We start from the raw sequence: 17,402 nt of genomic DNA, 5'->3' as shown, positions 1-17,402 counted from the left end.
CAGCAGATTTCTTTCCCTAAAGGATGAACCGGATGGGGTTTTTCAACAATGAACAAAGAAAGAATAAAGAAAAGTACAGCACAGGAACAGGCCCTTCAGCCCTCCAAGCCTGCACCGACCATGCTGCCCAACTTAACTAAAACCCCATCTGCTTCCAGGTGCCATATCCCTCTATTCCCATCTCATTCATGTACTTGTCAAGATGCCCCTTAAAAGTCATTACCGTATCCGCTTCCACTACGTCCCCCGGCAACGAGTTCCAGGCACCCATCACCCTCTGTGTAAAAAATCTGCCTCGTACATCTCCTTTAAACCTTGCCTCTCACACCTGAAACCTATGTCCCCTAGTAATTGATTGTTCCACCCTGGGAAAAAGCTTCTGACTATCCATGCCTCTCATAATCTTGTAAACTTCTATCAGGTCTCCCCTCAACCATGGTTTCATGGTTGTCAATAGATTCTTAATTCCAGATTTTTTTTATTGAATTCAAATTCCACCATCTGCTATGGTAGGATTTGAACCCAAGTCCCCAGAGCATTTGCTGGGTTTCTGGATTAATACTCTAGCAATAATACCACTAGGCCATTGCTTCCTTAGGGACCCAGTCTCTGGCAAAAAAGCATGACAACTCTTCCACGCTTATTAGTAACTCATGCTTAGATTTGCAGTCAAAAGGAAATGTTAACATATTCACACTATTTCAAAGAAGAGGAGGGGATTGGCCCCTGGTCAATATTTATTCCTCAGTCAACATCACACAAATGGATCATCTGATCATCATCACCTCGCTGTTTGTGGGAGCTTGCTGTGCACAATTTGGCTTCCATGATAACTACATTACAACAGTTGCTACACTTCAAAAGCGTGTCATTGGCTTATTAAACACTTTTGAGATGTCCAGCGATAGTGAAAAACTCTATAAATGAAAGACTTTCTGTTTAACACAAATTTATCCCAGTATTTGCTATATCTTTCATTGATAGCCTATTAGAACAGAATAAACAGGAGCAGAAGTAGACCACAGTGCCCCTCAAGCCTGCTCTGCCATTCAACATGATCTGGACTGAATTTGGGCTTCCACTCCATTTTCCTACCTGCTCCCCACAGCACATCATTCCCTGCCAGAGCAAAACTCTGTCTATCTTGTTCTTAAATGTATTCAATGATGGAGCATCCAGAATTCTCTGGGATAGAGATTTACAAAGATTCACAACCCTTTTGAATAAAATAATTTCTTCTCATCTCAGTCCTAAATGTTTGGCCCTGATCCAGGGACCTCTGTGTTTCAGAGTCCCTGGCCAGTGGAAACAATCTCAGCATCTACCCAATCGAGTCCCCTCAGAATTTTGTAGGTTTCAATGCAATTGCCACTAATTCTCCTAAACTCCAGTGAATATAAACCTGATTTCTTTAGCCTCTCATCATAGGACAACCCCATCACCTCAGGGACCAAGTCAGTGAACCTTCACTGTACTGTCTGTAATGCAAGTAAATGTTTTCTTAAATGAGGAGACCAAAACTGCACAAAATACTCCAGATGTCATCTCCCCAAAACACCGCCCAATTGTAGCAATGCTTCTTTATTTGTAGCACTGCTGCCTCACAGCGTCACAGGGATCTGGGTTCGATTCCCGGCTTGGGTCACTGTCTGTGTGGAGTTTGCACATTCTCCCTGTGTCTGCATGGGTTTCCTCCGGGTGCTCTGGTTTTCTCCCACAGTCCAAAGATATGCTGGTTCGGTGCATCGGCCATGCTAAATTGCCCCTTAATGTCCCGGGATGCGTAAATTAGCGGGATTAGTAATGTAAATAGGTGGGATTACGGGGCTAGGGCCTGAGTGAGATTGTTGTTGGTGCAGACTCGATGGACTGAACGGCCTCCTTCTGCACTGATTTGATTTATTATTGTCACATGTATTAACATACAGTGCATGAGTCGCAAAAACCCAGCTTGCAGGTGCAGCATGTGGTCATGAAGGCGAATGGGATGCTGGCCTTCATAGCGAGGGGGATTGAATATAAAAGTAGGGAGGCCTTGCTGCAGCTGTATAGGGCATTGGTGAGGCCGCAGCTGGAGTACTGTGTGCAGTTTTGGGCGCCGCACCTGCGCAAAGATATTTTGGCCTTGGAGGGAGTGCAGAGGAGGTTTACTAGGCTGATACCAGAGTTGAGGGGGTTGAGCTACGAGGAGAGGCTGAATAAACTGGGCTTGTACTCGTTAGAGTTTAGAAGAATGAGGGGAGATCTCATTGAGACGTATAAGATGATGGATAGGATAGAGGTGGGGAGACTCTTCCCGCTCAAAAAAGACAGTAGGACTAGGGGGCACAGCCTCAAGATAAAGGGGGGGCGTTTTAGAACGGAGTTGAGGAGGAACTTCTTCACTCAAAGGGTGGTGAATCTCTGGAATTCTCTGCCCGTTGAAGTGGTGGAGGCTACCTCGCTAAATATTTTTAAGACGCGGGTTGATGGGTTTTTGATAAGAGAGGGGATTAAGGGTTATGGGGAAAGGGCGGGAAAGTGGAACTGAGCCACGACAGATCAGCCATGATCTTATTGAATGGCGGGGCAGGCTCGAAGGGCTAGATGGCCTACTCCTGCTCCTATTTCTTATGTTCTTATGTTCTTATGACAAGTATTGTTTCTTGTGTGCTATACAAAGAAATACAGTTTATAGAGAAGAAAACGAGAAAGTGCAGAATACAATGTTACAGTCATAGCTAGGGTGTAGAGAAACTGCAGCTTAATGCAAGGTATGTCCATTCAAATGTCTGACAGCAGCAGGGAAGAAGCTGCTGTTGAATCAGTTGGTACGTGTCCTCTGACTTTTGTATCTTTTTCCCGATAGAAGATTTTGGAAGAGAGAATGTCTGGGGCGCGTAGGGTCCTTAATTATGCTGGCTGCTTTGCTGAGGCAGTAGGAAGTGTAGACAGAGTCAATGGATGGGAGGCTGGTTTGCGTGATGGATTGGGCTACGTTCACCACTTTTTGTAGGTCCTTGCGGTCTTGGGCAGAGCAGGAGCCACATCAAGCAGTGATACAACCAGAAAGAATACTTTCTAAGGTGCTTCTGTAAAAGTTGGTGAGAATCGTAGCTGACGTGTCAAATTTCTTTAGTCTTCTGAAAAAGTAGAGGCGTTGGTGGGCTTTCTTAACATTAGGGTCGGCACTGTCGGGTTTCTATGTTTCTGTTCTTGTACCTCATCCCCCAGCAGTAAAGCCCAACATGCTATTTCTTGTTGCGACTAGCATGCTAACTTTCTGTGTTCCTTGTACAAACACTTTGAACATCAACACTTACAAGTTTCACACTTTTTAAAAGATATTCTGCTTTTCTCTTCTTAACCAAAGTCAATAACTTCACACTCCAGTTTCCGTTTTGTTGCCTCGCTCATCTAAACGTGCCAGTACCTCTTTGCAGCCTCTCTGTGTCCTCCCCGCAGCTCACCTTCTCACCTAGCTTGACGTCATCAGCCAAACTTTGACATTACCCTGTCCCTTCATTTAAGTCATTAATATAGATTGTAAATAACCAATGACCCAGCACTGATCTTTGCAGTGCTCCACTATTCAGTACATGCCAACTTGAGAAAGCCCTGTTTATATCCACTTCTTGCTTTCTATCACCCATTCCTCGATATTTTTTATTACTCTAGATTTTAATCGGGCTGAGTTGATTTGTATAAATGATTGTATAATTTGTATGTGGATTCAGTACTATGGCAGAAAAAAATTTGACTATATACAGTTTCCAGTTTATTTTCTAAACATACTTCAAAAGCAATTTGATTTAATCATTTCTGACTCGACATTTCTCAATTTTTCAGATGGATGGTGACAGCTCCACTACAGATGCTTCTCAGTTAGGAATTGCGGGTGATTACATTAGTGGAAGCCACTATGTTTTACAGTCTCACGAAGGTAAGACTTGATGTTTGCCATTGAGTAGAGGAATATCAAAACCACTGCCAGAGGTATTTCTCCCCAGAACTGACCTAGCCATGATTACCCGTCAAGGCTCCCTTTTTGAATTGGGTTCCATTGTATTTAAATCAGTGTGCACTGTGAATATGTAGATGAGTTGGATGTGCAGGCATTATGTAAAGTTAAAGTTCATTTATTAGTGTCACAAGTAGGCTTATATTAACACTGCAATGAAGTTACTGTGAAAACCCCCTAGTCACCACTCTCCGGCGCCTTTTCGGGTACACTGTGGGAGAATTTAATATGGCCAATGAACCTAACCAGCATGTCTTTCAGTCTGTGGGAGGAAACTGGAGCACCCAGAGGAAACCCACGCAGACACAGGGAGAACATGCAAACTCCACGCAGACGGTGACCCAAGCTGGGAATTGAACCCAGATCCTTGGTGCTGTAAGGCAGCAGTGTTTCCAATTTGTGCCCCTTAAGTACCCACCAACAGATTCCAAACATAACAGAAACAGCTACTGGTGACACAAACTGCACCGTTTTGTTTTAGAGATTCAGGCAGGACGAATGTTTAAGAAACAACTCATGTTTATATAGTGGCACAATGGCACAGTCATTAGCACTGCTAATTCACAGTGGCAGGGACCCGGGATCAATTCCCGCTTGGGTCACCGTCTGTGTGGAGTTTGCATGTTCTCCCTATGTCAATGTGGCTTTCCGCCGGATGCTCTGGTTTCCTCCCACAGTCCAAAATGTGTGTGTTAGGTGGATTGGCCATGCTAAATTCTCCCTCACAATACCTGAACAGGCATTGGAGTGTGGCGACCAGGGGATTTACACAGTAATGTCATTGCAGTGTTAATATAAGCCTGCTCTTGATAAATTGCTTAAAAAAGGAGGTAGATAAAAGGTGAGTAACTATAGACCAGTTAGCTTAACTTCTGTAGTAGGGAAAATGCTTGAATATATCATCAAGGAAAAAATAGTGAGACATTTGGATATAAATTGTCCCATTGGTAAGACGCAGCATGGGTTCATGAAGGGAAGGTCATGTTTGGCTAATTTGGTGGAATTCTTTGAGAACATTGTGTGCAGTGTATAATGGGGAACCTGTGGATGTGGTGTATCTGGATTTCCAGAAGGCATTTGACAAGGTGCTGCACCAAAGACTGCTCCTAAGATAAAGGTGCATGGTGTTGCAGGTAATGTATTAGCATGGATAGAGGATTGGTTAACTAACAGAAAGCAAAGAGTGGGGGTAAATAGGTATTTTTCTGGTTGGCGATCAGTGACTAGTGGTGTGCCTCAGGCATCAGTGTTGGGACCGCAATTGTGTATGATTTACATAGATGATTTGGAGTTGGGGGTTAAGCGTAATGTGTCCAAATTCGCAGATAACACTAAGATGAGTGGCAGAGCAAAGTGTGCAGAGAATGCTGAAAGTCTGTAAAGGGATATAGATAGTCTAAGTGAGTGGGCGAGGGTCTGGCAGGTGAAGTACAATGTTGGTCAATGTGAGGTCATCCATTTTGGTAGGAATAACAGCAAAATGGACTATTATTTAAATGGTAAAAAATTGCAGCATGCTGCTGTGCAGTGGGACTTGGGTGTCCTTGTGCAAAAGTCTCAAAAGAGTTGGTTTGCAAGTGCAGTAGGTAATTAAGAAACAAATGGAATTTGGTCCTTCATTGCTAGAGGGATGGAGTTTAAAAACAGCGAAGTTATGTTGCAGCTATATAAGGTGCTGGTGAGGCCACACCTGGAGTAACTGTGTACAGTTTTGGTCTCCTTACTTGAGAGAGGATATACTGGCACTGGAGGAGGTGCAGGGGAGATTCACTAGGTTGATATCAGAGTTGACAGGGTTGGCTTATGAGGAGAGACTGAGTAGACTGGGACTATATTCATTGGAATTCAAAACAATGAGGGGAGATCTTATAGAAACATATAAGATTATGAAGGGAATAGATAAGATAGAAGCAGGGAAGTTGTTTCCACTGGCAGGTGAAACTAGAACTTTATAGAGAAGCCTACCGTGCAGAAAGAGGCCCTTCAGCCCATTGAGTCTGCACCGAACACAATCCCACCTGGGCCCTACTCCCATATCCTAAATATTATACCCACTAATCCCTCTAACCTACGCATCCCTGGACACTAAGGGGCAATTTCTTAGCATGGCCAATCAACCTAACCTGGCACTGGAGGGGGTGCATTAGGGGGCATGGCCTCAAAATAAGGGGAAGCAGATTTAGGACTGAGTTGAGGAGGAACTTCTTCACACAAAGGGTTGTAAATCTGTGGAATTCTCTGCCCAGTGAATCAGTTAAGGCTATCTCATTGAATGTTTTCAAGGCAAGGATAGATACGTTTTTGAACAGTAAAGGAATTAAGGGTTATGGTGAGCGAGCGGGCAAGTGGAGCTGAGTCCACAAAAAGATCAGCCATGATCTTATTGAATGGCGGAGTAGGTTTGAGGGGCCAGATGGCCTATTCCTGCTCCGAGTTCCTATGTTCTTAAAACAGGCAGAATCAGATTCGAGGTAATTAATAAAAGAATGAGGGGGGAGATGAGAAATCATTATACAGCAGCTTCTGATCTGAATAACACTGCCTGAAATGGTTGTGGAAGTAGAAACTTTCAATATATACTTGCAAAGGAAAATATAGTAGGGAAATAGGGAAAAGGCAGGGGAGTGGGACTGATTGCCTATCTCTTTCACTGGCATGATGGATTGTTCTAATTCTAATGTTCCAGTGAAACCTTGCCTGTCTGATTCTCTTGTTGGGGAGTTGTATAATAACCAAGTTGTTTTGTTGTAGGAGATACTGACGAGGGGCTTGGTGATCATGATGACACGAATGGTTCCAAAGAGTCCTACAGGGAACAAGACATCTATCTTCCGATTGCCAATGTCGCCCGGATAATGAAATCAGCCGTACCTGCAACAGGGAAGGTAGTGTGCAACTTAGCATTAAAGCTCTCAAATGGGTCCTTTCTTTAAGCATCCCTACTTCCTGATACACATCACACTTGACTGGATCAAAGTAGAGCAGCAAAAAATCAGATAGACTCGAGAGGTAACAGATTAATTAACTATGGTGCAAATGGCTGGAGAGAGCCTGCCAGTTCTTCCAAAATCCCGTAGAGTGAAGGAACCATGCATTTCATTTGGAAATTGCTGGGGAATCTCGTGGAGAAACTATAGGAGCTGGACATGGCCCTTGTGGCCGAAGGGATCAAGGGGAATGGAGAGAAAACAGGAGTGGGATACTGAAAGTACATGATCAGCCATAATCACATTGAATGGTGGTACAGGCTCAAAGGGCCGAGTGGCCTACTCCTGCATCTATTTTCTATGTTTCAAAACACAAACTACAGAGTTAATTGTGCCAGTTAGATTGATATCAAATCTCCTACTACCGGTCTGCAAAGTTACAGGGAGGGCTGTCAGACTGGAATCAGAAATATCCCAGGTAGATTTCCAGCCAATTTGGCAGCTGGAAGTGCGAGTTGAGTCTTGCTAACCCATGTACTGACATGGCACACTTTTCCTGACTGGAATTTGTAACTCCTTTGTGCATTTATATAGTGCTTATTACATCCTCAGAATATCTGAGTGATTCAAATACAATGAAATACTTTTGAAACGCAGACACAACGGGGAGCAAGTTGCACACAAGATCCTTCAAAGGATAAATTAATGGGCAGGTAATTGCTTTCTGAACCTGTTAGCTGAGGGCTGAATGTTGGCTGAGACATTGGGAGAATTCCACGTTCTGTTTCAAAGAATGTCTTAAACTTTTGCCTGAATAGGGAGTGGAGCCTTGGTTTGGCATCTCCTCCCCCAGTGCCTCAACGTGTGATTGGATACAAAATAAAGCTATTTGCTCTGAAGCCGAAAAGAATATTCTTTGGGGCTTAAGTTTGTTGTTCAGGGCATTATGTTCTCTACAGCCATTCAGGGGAACGAAAGAGCTTACACCTTTTGGCTTAAGAACGTAAGAACTAGGAGCAGGAGTAGGCCATCTGGCCCCTCGAGCCTGCTCCACCGTTCAATAAGATCACGGCTGATCTTTTCGTGAACTCACTTACCCGCTTGCTCACCTGAATTCCTTTACTGTTCAAAAATCTATCTTTGCCTTAACAACATTCAATGAGGTAGCCTCAACTGCTTCATGGGCAGGGAATTCCACAGATTCACAAAACTTTGGGTGAAGAAATTCCTCCTCAGCTCAGTCCTAAATCTGCTCCCCCTTATTTTGAGGCTGTACCCCCGGTTCTAGTTTCACCCGCCAGTGGAAACAACTTCCCTGCTTCTATCTCATCTATTCCATTCATAATCTTATATGTTTCTATAAGATCTCCCCTCATTCTTCTAATATGTGCAGTTCGAAACCTTTCAGATCCAGAAAGATCTTTTGAAATTGCTATGCGGATAATAATACCTCCCTATACTTGGGTGGGAAGTAGATGGTGTGTCTTTGCGTGAGTTTTAGAAAATCTTAATGTGGAGTTGCAGTGTGGTTGTCTCTCAGTGTGCCTAATGCAATTTTCTCTCGTTAGATCGCTAAGGATGCGAAGGAATGCGTTCAAGAATGTGTGAGTGAGTTTATCAGCTTTATTACGTCCGAGGCCAGTGAGCGATGCCATCAAGAGAAACGCAAAACCATCAATGGCGAAGATATCCTGTTTGCCATGTCCACGCTGGGCTTTGATAGTTACGTGGAACCACTAAAACTCTACCTGCAGAAGTTCAGAGAGGTGAAACTGTTTTCACTTTTACATCCCCAAAAAACTCAGTATGTGAGTGGTCTTTGTCCAGTGTTGGTGCGGATGAACCAGTAGCTTCTGATTTAGGGTTGTTCTGGGAAGGCAGGTTTCCTGTGGGGGACATTTTTGTTGTCAGCCCAACCCACCAGAAAAGAGAGCGTGCTTCCTTGAACTGGATTTGCCCTCCTGATTTGAACTCACCTGCAGCGAGGCGCTAACTCAGACTATTATGGTCAACGTACCTGAAATGTTGAGCTGACGAGGAGGTATCGACGCCAGCCTGGCCCTTCTACTTGATCATTGTGTAAGCTCGCTATCTGAATATTTAATGCAAATTTGCTCCCCGCTCTGTTTTGTAACCTCGTCCCAGGCCTCTGGGCTCCTCCAGTGCTGGCCTCTTGTGCCTCCCCCGATTTCCATCACTCCACCATTGACAGCTATTCCTTCAGCTGCCTGGGCCCTAAGCTCTGGAATTCCTTCCCTAAAGCTCTCTGGCTCCCTCTCCTCCTCCAACGCACCCCTTTAAATACGTCTCTTTGAATAAGCTTTAGGTCACCTGTCCTAGCATCTCTGTAAATGGCTCAAGATGTCAATTGTTGTTTGATAACACTCCTGTGAGACGCCTTGGAACATTTAACTATGTTAAAGGCGCTATATAAATGCAAGTTGTTGTGGGGAGAGTACTAAAACCATGTTGGCACACATTTAAAAAGTTTTTTTTTCCCATCACGTTTTTCATTTAAATTGAAACAAAATTAAAACTCAATTGAATTGTGCAGGCAATGAAAGGGGAGAAAGGATTAAACACATCTACAGGTGGAGGCACAGATGGCCTTGGCGAAGAACTCACAGAAGAAACTTTCTGTAAGTGCTACGTATGAATGTTGATTTTTTTTAAAGAATTTTTATTCAAGATTGTCTGCTGGATGATGAAGGAACCGGAAGGAAGTGGAATAAATTGTTTTTTTGAAACAAAGGGCGCTCACTTTGGGAGACCCTTCTTAATGCTGTGAGATCTGAATGGTCTTCATTATGCGCTGCTGTTATTCAACTTGCATTATAGAGCATCTTTAACACAGCAAAAACACATTGTCATAGTGATTCTCAGCTGTATGAGGAAAGGCTGACCCTGAGTCTAAAGGTATGGATGCAGGAGGGCCATGTTAAAGTTTTATTTATTAGTCACAAGTAAAGCTTACATTAACACTGCAGTGAAGTTGCTGTGAGATTCCCCTAGTTGCCGCAGTCTGGCACCTGTTTAAGTCAACGCACCCTAACCAGCACGTCTTTCAGACCGTAGGAGGAAACCGGAGCACCCGGTGGAAACCCACACAGACATGGGGAGAACGTGCAAACTCCACACAGACAGTGACCCAAACCGGGAATCGAACCTGGGTCCCTGGTGTTGTGAGGCAGCAGCGCTAACCACTGTGCCACCCTATAATGTTGTGATAAATGACAGAGGTTTTGCAAAGGAGAGTTGAGAGTTTGAGGGATTTCCACAGGGTGGCAAGCAGGCAGATGAGGGCACAGCTAACAATGGTGAGGCCAAAAGGGGAGGATTCACAAGGTAGTTCCAAAGCTGTAGACTTTTCTTTTTAGTGGAGATTGCTGCATGTGATGCAGACGTTGCCCGGTGTTGGAAAGTCTGAGCTCCTGCACTTAACTCTCTCCCCTGACCAACTTTGGAAGAATTATGCCCTCAAATCGGCAGGGATGTTTTCCACTGCTATTTAACAGCAGGAGGGTAGCATTTGGAATACAGTGTTCAATTCTGGTCACCACACTACCAGAAGGATGTGGAGGCTTTGCAGAGGGTACAGAAAAGATCACCAGGATGCTGCCTGGTGTGAAAGGTATTAACTATGAGGAGAGGTTGGAGAAACTTGGTTTGTTCTCACTGGAATGACGGAGGTTGAGGAGTGACCTGATAGAAGTCTACAAGATTATGAGGGGCAAGGACAGCGTGGATAGTCAGAAGCTTTTTCCCAGGACGGAAGAGTCAATTACTAGGGGGTATAGGTTTAAGGTGCGAGGGGCAAGGTTTAAGGTGCGAGGGGCAAGGTTTAAAGGAGATGTACGAGGCAGATTTTTTACACAGAGGGTGGTGGATGCAACTTGCTGTGGGGGAGGTAGTGGAAGTGGATATGGCAGTGACTTTTAAGGAGCATCTTGACAGATACACGAATAGGGGGATATGGTCCCCAGAGGGATAGGGGGGTTTAGTTCAGTCAGACAGCATGGTCGGTGCAGGTTTGGAGGGCCAGAGGGCTTGTTCCTGTGCTGTAATTTTATTTATTGCTGGTCCTTTGACTGAAATTAAAACTGTCAGGAATTTGGAAGATAATAAGCTGAATCTGGCAATTACTTTCTCCCTTGACCTCACCATGTCTTGCTTTAAACAATCATAGAATAGCTACAACACAGAAGCTGTTAGCTCTCTGCAAGAGCAACGAAGCTAGTCCCATCCCTCATCTTTTCGCCGTAGCCCTGCAATTATTCCCTTCAGATAATTAACCAATGTTTTTTGGGGAGGTACAGTTGAATCTACCTCCACCATCCTCTCAGGCCGTGCATTCCAGATGCAAACCACTCGCCACGTCAAAGCGCTCATGGTTCTTCTGCCAGTCATCTTACATCTGTGCCCTCTGGTTCTCAGTCCTTCTGCCAGATGGGAACAGTATCTCCCTCTCTGCCCTGTCCAGACCTCTCGTGATTTTGGACAACTCCATCAAGTCACCCCCCCCCCCCCCCCCACCAACTTTCTGTTTTCGTAATTGAAACATAAGAACATAAGAACATAAGAATTAGGAGCAGGAGTAGGCCATCTAGCCCTTCGAGCCTGCCCCGCCATTCAATAAGATCATGGCTGATCTGTCGTGGCTCAGTTCCACTTTCCCGCCCTCTTAATCCCCTCTCTTATCAAAAACCCATCAACCCGCTTCTTGAAAATATTTAGCGAGGCAGCCTCCACCATTTCAACGGGCAGAGAATTCCAGAGATTCACCACCCTTTGAGTGAAGAAGTTCCTCCTCAACTCCGTTCTAAACCGCCCTCCCTTTATCTTGAGGCTGTGCCCCCTAGTCCTGTCTTTTTTGAGCAGGAAGAGTCTCTCCATCTCTATCCTATCCATCCCATTCATCATCTTATACGTCTCAATGAGATCTCCCCTCATCCTTCTAAACTCTAACGAGTACAAGCCTAGTTTATTCAGCCTCTCCTCATAGCTCAACCCCCTCAACTCCGGTATCAGCCTAGTAAACCTCCTCTGCACTCCCTCCAAGGCCAAAATATCTTTGCGCAGGTGCGGCGCCCAAAACTGCACACAGTACTCCAGCTGCGGCCTCACCAATGCCCTATACAGCTGCAGCAAGACCTCCCTACTTTTATATTCAATTCCCCTCGCTATGAAGGCCAGCATCCCATTCGCCTTCCTGACCACCTGCTGCACCTGCAAGCTGGGTTTTTGCGACTCATGCACAAGGACCCCGAGGTCCCTCTGCACCGTCGCCTGCTGCAGTTTTTCGCCACGTAAGTAATAACCCTTCCTACCATTATTCCTACCAAAGTGGACCACCTCACACTTGCCAACATTAAATTCCATTTGCCATTTCCTGGCCCATTCGCCCAGCCTATCTAGATCCTTCTGCAGACTCTCCACACCCTCCGCACAATTTGCCGCTCCCCCAGTCTTGGTGTCATCAGCAAATTTCGACACCCTACACTCGGTTCCCTCCTCCAGATCATCTATATAAATGGTAAAAAGCTGAGGCCCCAGCACCGACCCCTGGGGCACTCCACTAGTCACCATCCGCCAATCCGAATAGCACCCGTTGACCCCCACTCTCTGCCTCCTATTTGACAACCAATCCTCTATCCACGCTAACACCCTACCCCCAACTCCATGTCCCTCGACCTTCTGCAATAACCTCTTGTGAGGTACTTTGTCAAACGCCTTCTGAAAATCCAGAAAGACCACATCCACCGGCTCTCCTCTATCCACCGCCCTAGACACATCCTCATAGAACTCCAGTAAATTTGTCAGACACGACTTCCCTTTAATGAAACCGTGCTGCGTCTGCTCTATCAAGCAATTCCCTTCAAGATGCCTCGCAATTTCCTCCTTAATGACGGATTCTAACATTTTACCTACCACAGACGTTAAACTAACCGGCCTATAATTCCCCGCCTTTTGCCTGGCACCCTTCTTAAACAACGGCGTAACATTAGCCGTTTTCCAATCCTCCGGCACTTCCCCGGAATCCAGCGACGTCTGGAAAATAACCACCAAGGTATCCACTATCACCTCCGCCATTTCTTTCAGAACCCTCGGATGCATTCCATCCGGTCCTGGGGACTTGTCCACAATCAGCCCCTCCAGTCTGTCGAGCACCGCCTCTCTAGTAACAGTAATGTCATTAAGACCTCCCCCCGTTGCTTAAGTTTTGCATCCAAAGGTATGGGGGAGGGGTGAGGGGGTGAAATTGTTTGGTAAAAAACTGGTAAGTTGATAAATCTACTGTTAAGGTACTATCACTGAACCAGGAATAGTTTTGGAATCCCTGGGGTTGATTCCACACATGAAGACATAATGGGGTTCGGTGAGGTAGGGTGGGATTTTGGCTAGTTGACTGGCATTGACTATTTGGGGTAAATGGCCCATGCCTGTGCTGTAAATTCCACATTATGTCATGTTTTCAATGAGAAGAAGACATTCTGTTGAGTATTTTTTAAAAATCCTGAGGTCCCTGTTGTGCAGTTACAATTCCTGAGAAAATGTGTCTTAAATCTTTGTCTTTTAGTACGTTTTCACCCAGTGGTTCTGAAATATCTGCCTGCTTTTTGTCATGTAGCAGCCAAGTCAAGGGTTTTTTGCGAATATTATTTACAGTGAGAGAGATATTATTTACAGCCCAGTGAACAATTTGGTGTGATAAGCAATACCAATCTCAGTTTAATTAAAGCAGAAATACGGCTGTGCTTTTCAGAACCTGAATATCTTTCTTATTACCATCCGCAGCTAATCAGTTGACAACAGGATTAATCACTGCAGATGGGCAGCCACAAAATGTCATGGTTTATACCACATCGTATCAACAGGTGAGTGCTCACCTTTACAACATTCAAGCATTTTTTATGTGAAGTAATGGGTGTTTGTAATTTACAGTGTTGTTTCTCATTTTCTTATTTGTGAGATTAATACTCAGAGTTAAATCACGCTGTATAATAGGAGGCCACTTGACTGATCATAGCTGTGCCAACTATTTGAAAGAGCTGCCAGTTAGTCCCACCCCCATTGTAGGGTCCATTCATTCCTCAGAATATACAAAGACAGCATAGGTACGTTGAACTTCTTTTATTGAACTGTATTTCAAAAAACTGAGAGAGGTTAAGTTACCGACATACAAAGCTTTGATTAGAGCACTACTCGAGACATCACACCTCAGGAAGGTGGAGTCATAATATTGTCACTGGACTAGTAATCCCGAGATCCAGGGGACCTAGAATCGAATTCCGCCATAGCAGAATTCAGTAAAAATCTAGAATTAAAGGTAGGCCACAAATCCAATGTTGATTAACGGAACCATCTGGTTCACTAATGCCCTTTAGAGAGGCAAATCTCCGATCCTTACCTGGTCTGGTCTACATGGTGACTCCACAGCCACTGCAATGTGGGTGACTCTCAAACTGCCCTCAGGGATGGACAATAAATGCTGGCCCAGCCAGCGACACCCACATCCCATGTACGTTTTAAAAAAAAATGTTGAGGCTGGTAATTAATTGAAAATGTGAATTTTTTTCGGTGAGAGTATTGAGAGATATTGTGCTGAGGAAGGTTAATGGAACTGAGGTTCCGAGGAGCCATGATCTAATTGAAGGGCAGAATCGAGGGGCCGAGCGGCCTACTGTTCTATGAACCCTGAGGGTGATAACTAGGAATGAGAGAATCCTTGGTACAAGAGTCAAATTGCTGGACAAGTTGGAAGTAAAATACAGTGAAGTGTAACATATGAATACTTTCTCCCAAACCGTATTTCCTTTCCAGTTATACATTTTTATCTGTACAACTTGGGTCCTATTTATCTGAGCAGGGACTGCAGGGGACCTTCACCTCTTGGCTGCATATATCAGAATCGTGCTCAATGTGTTTTAAGCTTTCCCCGCAGGCTGGATTGACAATTGATTTGATTTGATTTATTATTGACCCGTGTATTAACATAGAATGAAAAGCATTGTTTCCTGCATGTTATACAGACAAAGCATACCCACCATAGAGAAGGAAAGGAGAGGGTGCAGAGCATAGTGTTACAGTCATAGCTAGAGTGTAGAGAAAGTTCAACCTAATGCGAGGTAGGTCCATTCAAAAGTCTGAAGGCAGCAGGGAAGAAGCTGTCCTTGAGGCAGTTGGAAGATGACCTCAGACTTTTGTATCTTTTTCCCGATGGAAGAAGGTGGAGGAGAAAATGTCCGGGGTGAGTGGGATCCTTAATTACGCTGGCTGCTTTGCCGAGGCAGCGGGCAGTGTAGACAGAGTCAATGGACGGGAGGCTGGTTTGCGTGATGGATTGGGCTACATTCACGACCCTTTGTAGTTTCTTGCGGTCTTGGTCAGCGCAGGAGCCCGTACCAAGCTGTGAAAGATCCGGAAAGGATAACTCACTTGGATAACTCACCCTTTTGTGAACACTGAGGTTAACCTCATTGGGAAAGGTTAACCAATGGCAACAGATGTTTTAAATATTGCCAGTTAGAAATAAATTTCTCCCATTGCTCCTTGTCACTACTCAGAAGAAATCTAGACTAAGAAAACAGACTCACCTGAACGGATTTGTTTGAAATTTGTGTCTCCCATTACATGGATTTCATTAACATCATGATTGTTGCAGCTTTCAGCCTCTCGTGCTGTAAATATCAAAGTGTTTAAAACGATGAGCAGTTGGATCAGCTCCTGTGAACCTAAAAGACAGATTCATGTCCCTCCCAGGGTGCTAGAGAAAATGTCATGTTCATCCATCAATCCTGTGCTCACATCTCCAGCTACCTGGGCATAACCTGTAGAATTCCCTCCCTGAATCCCTCTACTTTGTTCAAAATGCTCCTTAAAACCTACATCAGGCTTTTGACCTTCTACACCAATGTCTCCTTATGTGGCTTGATGTCAGATTTTGTTTGGTAATGTTACATTACACTAAAAGCACTCTGTCAGTACAAGTTGCTGTTGTCAAACCTGCTGTCTATTTCCACATTTTCTATGTTGATCTTGATTTTCTACTTATCTATATCTTTTGTTCATACAGTCTAAATTCATAGAATTGTGGAACCCCTACAGTGCAGAATCATAGAAACAATCATAGAATCCCTACAGTGCAGAAAGAGACCATTTGGCCTATAGAGTCTGCACTGACCACAATCCCACCCATTCCCTACTCCCATATCCCTACATATTTACCCGCTAATCCCTCTAACCTACGCATCTCAGAACCCTAAAGGGGCAATTTTAGCATGGCCAATCAACCTAACCCGCACATCTTTGGACTGTGGGAGGAAACCGGAGAGAGGCCATTTGGCCCATCGAGCCTGCGTTGTCATCAATTCCACCCAGGTCCTATCCTCATGCATTTACCCGAGCTAGTCCCCTCTGACACTAGGGGCAATTTACCATGGCCAATGCACCTGACCCGCACATCTTTGGACTGTGGGAGGAAACTGGAGCACCCAGAGGAAACCCACGCAGGCACAGGGAGAATGTGCAAATTCCATACAGACAGTGACCCAAGCCGGGAATCAAACCCAGGTCCCTGGCACTGTGAGGCAGCAGTGCTAACCACCGTGCAGTTTTACACTTGATCTTGGAGAGTTTTCAATGCAAAACAGGATAAAAGCAATAAGCTCACATTGCGAAGCCATGCATGGCTTTTATGGGAAACTAACTGAATGTGTTTGGTTCCAGCAGATTTCGGGTGTACAGCCCATCCAGTTCTCCTGATGGAAAACACTGAAGACTTAGAAACATATCAAGCCCCGCGATAACGAAATGACTGGCTGAAAGGACGGCAAAAGAATCAGCAAGGATAAGAGCAGTTGAATGATCGACTGACCGGAAGACAATGATCTCTGGCTGCTCTTGTATTATATTCTTCTGAATAGTTGTAGATGCTTTGACAGGTTCCTGGGGTATGACCAAGAAATCCAGTTTCTGACCCCATCTGAAGGATCATTTCTTATTTACCAGTTTTAAAAAACGGAATCTTTATAATGTATCACAGTTACAAAGTACTTTTGTTTTGTACAAGAGTTGTTGGGTTTTGTGTGGATACATGCAGGAAGCTGATGTCATTGGCCGCTGTGTGTCTGATTTATTACTGTCAGAACTTACTGGGCAGTATCTTATTTTCATATTGAATCATGTTGCTCCTTTTGTAATTCAAATAAGTAATTTCACTAGATGTACCCTTTTAATAAAACAGGTGTATAATAAATTGTTTTTGAGAGTATGGAAGCGCGAGTTTCTGTCCCGTTCACTAACAGTTTTCAAGTTAGAAACCATAGGGGTGGCACAGTGGTTAGCACTGCTGTCTCAGGCTTGAGTCACTGTCTGTGTGGAGTTTGCACATTCTCCCCATGTCTGCGTGGGTTTCCTCTGGGTGCTCCAGTTTCCTTCCACAGTCCAATGATGTGCTGGTTAGGGTGCATTGGCCA

General features: G+C 44.6%; 1 protein-coding gene across 2 annotated transcripts in view; it reads left to right on the top strand.

Annotated features, from left to right (window-relative positions):
* The window catches only part of LOC145344560 (nuclear transcription factor Y subunit beta-like), a 34,230-nt gene extending 17,028 nt beyond the window's left edge, over positions 1–17,202 (top strand). Inside the window, exons 2-7 of one of the 2 annotated variants that reach the window (XM_080191756.1) lie at positions 3,829–3,922; positions 6,752–6,885; positions 8,496–8,693; positions 9,482–9,566; positions 13,723–13,802; positions 16,657–17,202. In XM_080191756.1, the coding sequence (XP_080047882.1) occupies positions 3,829–3,922; positions 6,752–6,885; positions 8,496–8,693; positions 9,482–9,566; positions 13,723–13,802; positions 16,657–16,689 (624 nt within the window). In that variant the 3' untranslated portion in view covers positions 16,690–17,202. Of the gene's footprint in view, positions 1–3,828; positions 3,923–6,751; positions 6,886–8,495; positions 8,694–9,481; positions 9,567–13,722; positions 13,803–16,653 lie in introns of both variants that reach the window. The other variant, XM_080191755.1, reaches the window with a different exon arrangement.
* The last annotated feature ends 200 nt before the right edge of the window (positions 17,203–17,402 follow it).

Source organism: Carcharhinus amblyrhynchos, chromosome 6 (assembly GCF_965287045.1).
Source record: "Carcharhinus amblyrhynchos chromosome 6, sCarAmb.v2.hapA, whole genome shotgun sequence".
Taxonomy (NCBI): Eukaryota; Metazoa; Chordata; class Chondrichthyes; order Carcharhiniformes; family Carcharhinidae; genus Carcharhinus; species Carcharhinus amblyrhynchos.
The sequence above is the reverse complement of the archived record's forward strand: the minus strand, read 5'-3'. Positions and strand labels throughout refer to the sequence as shown.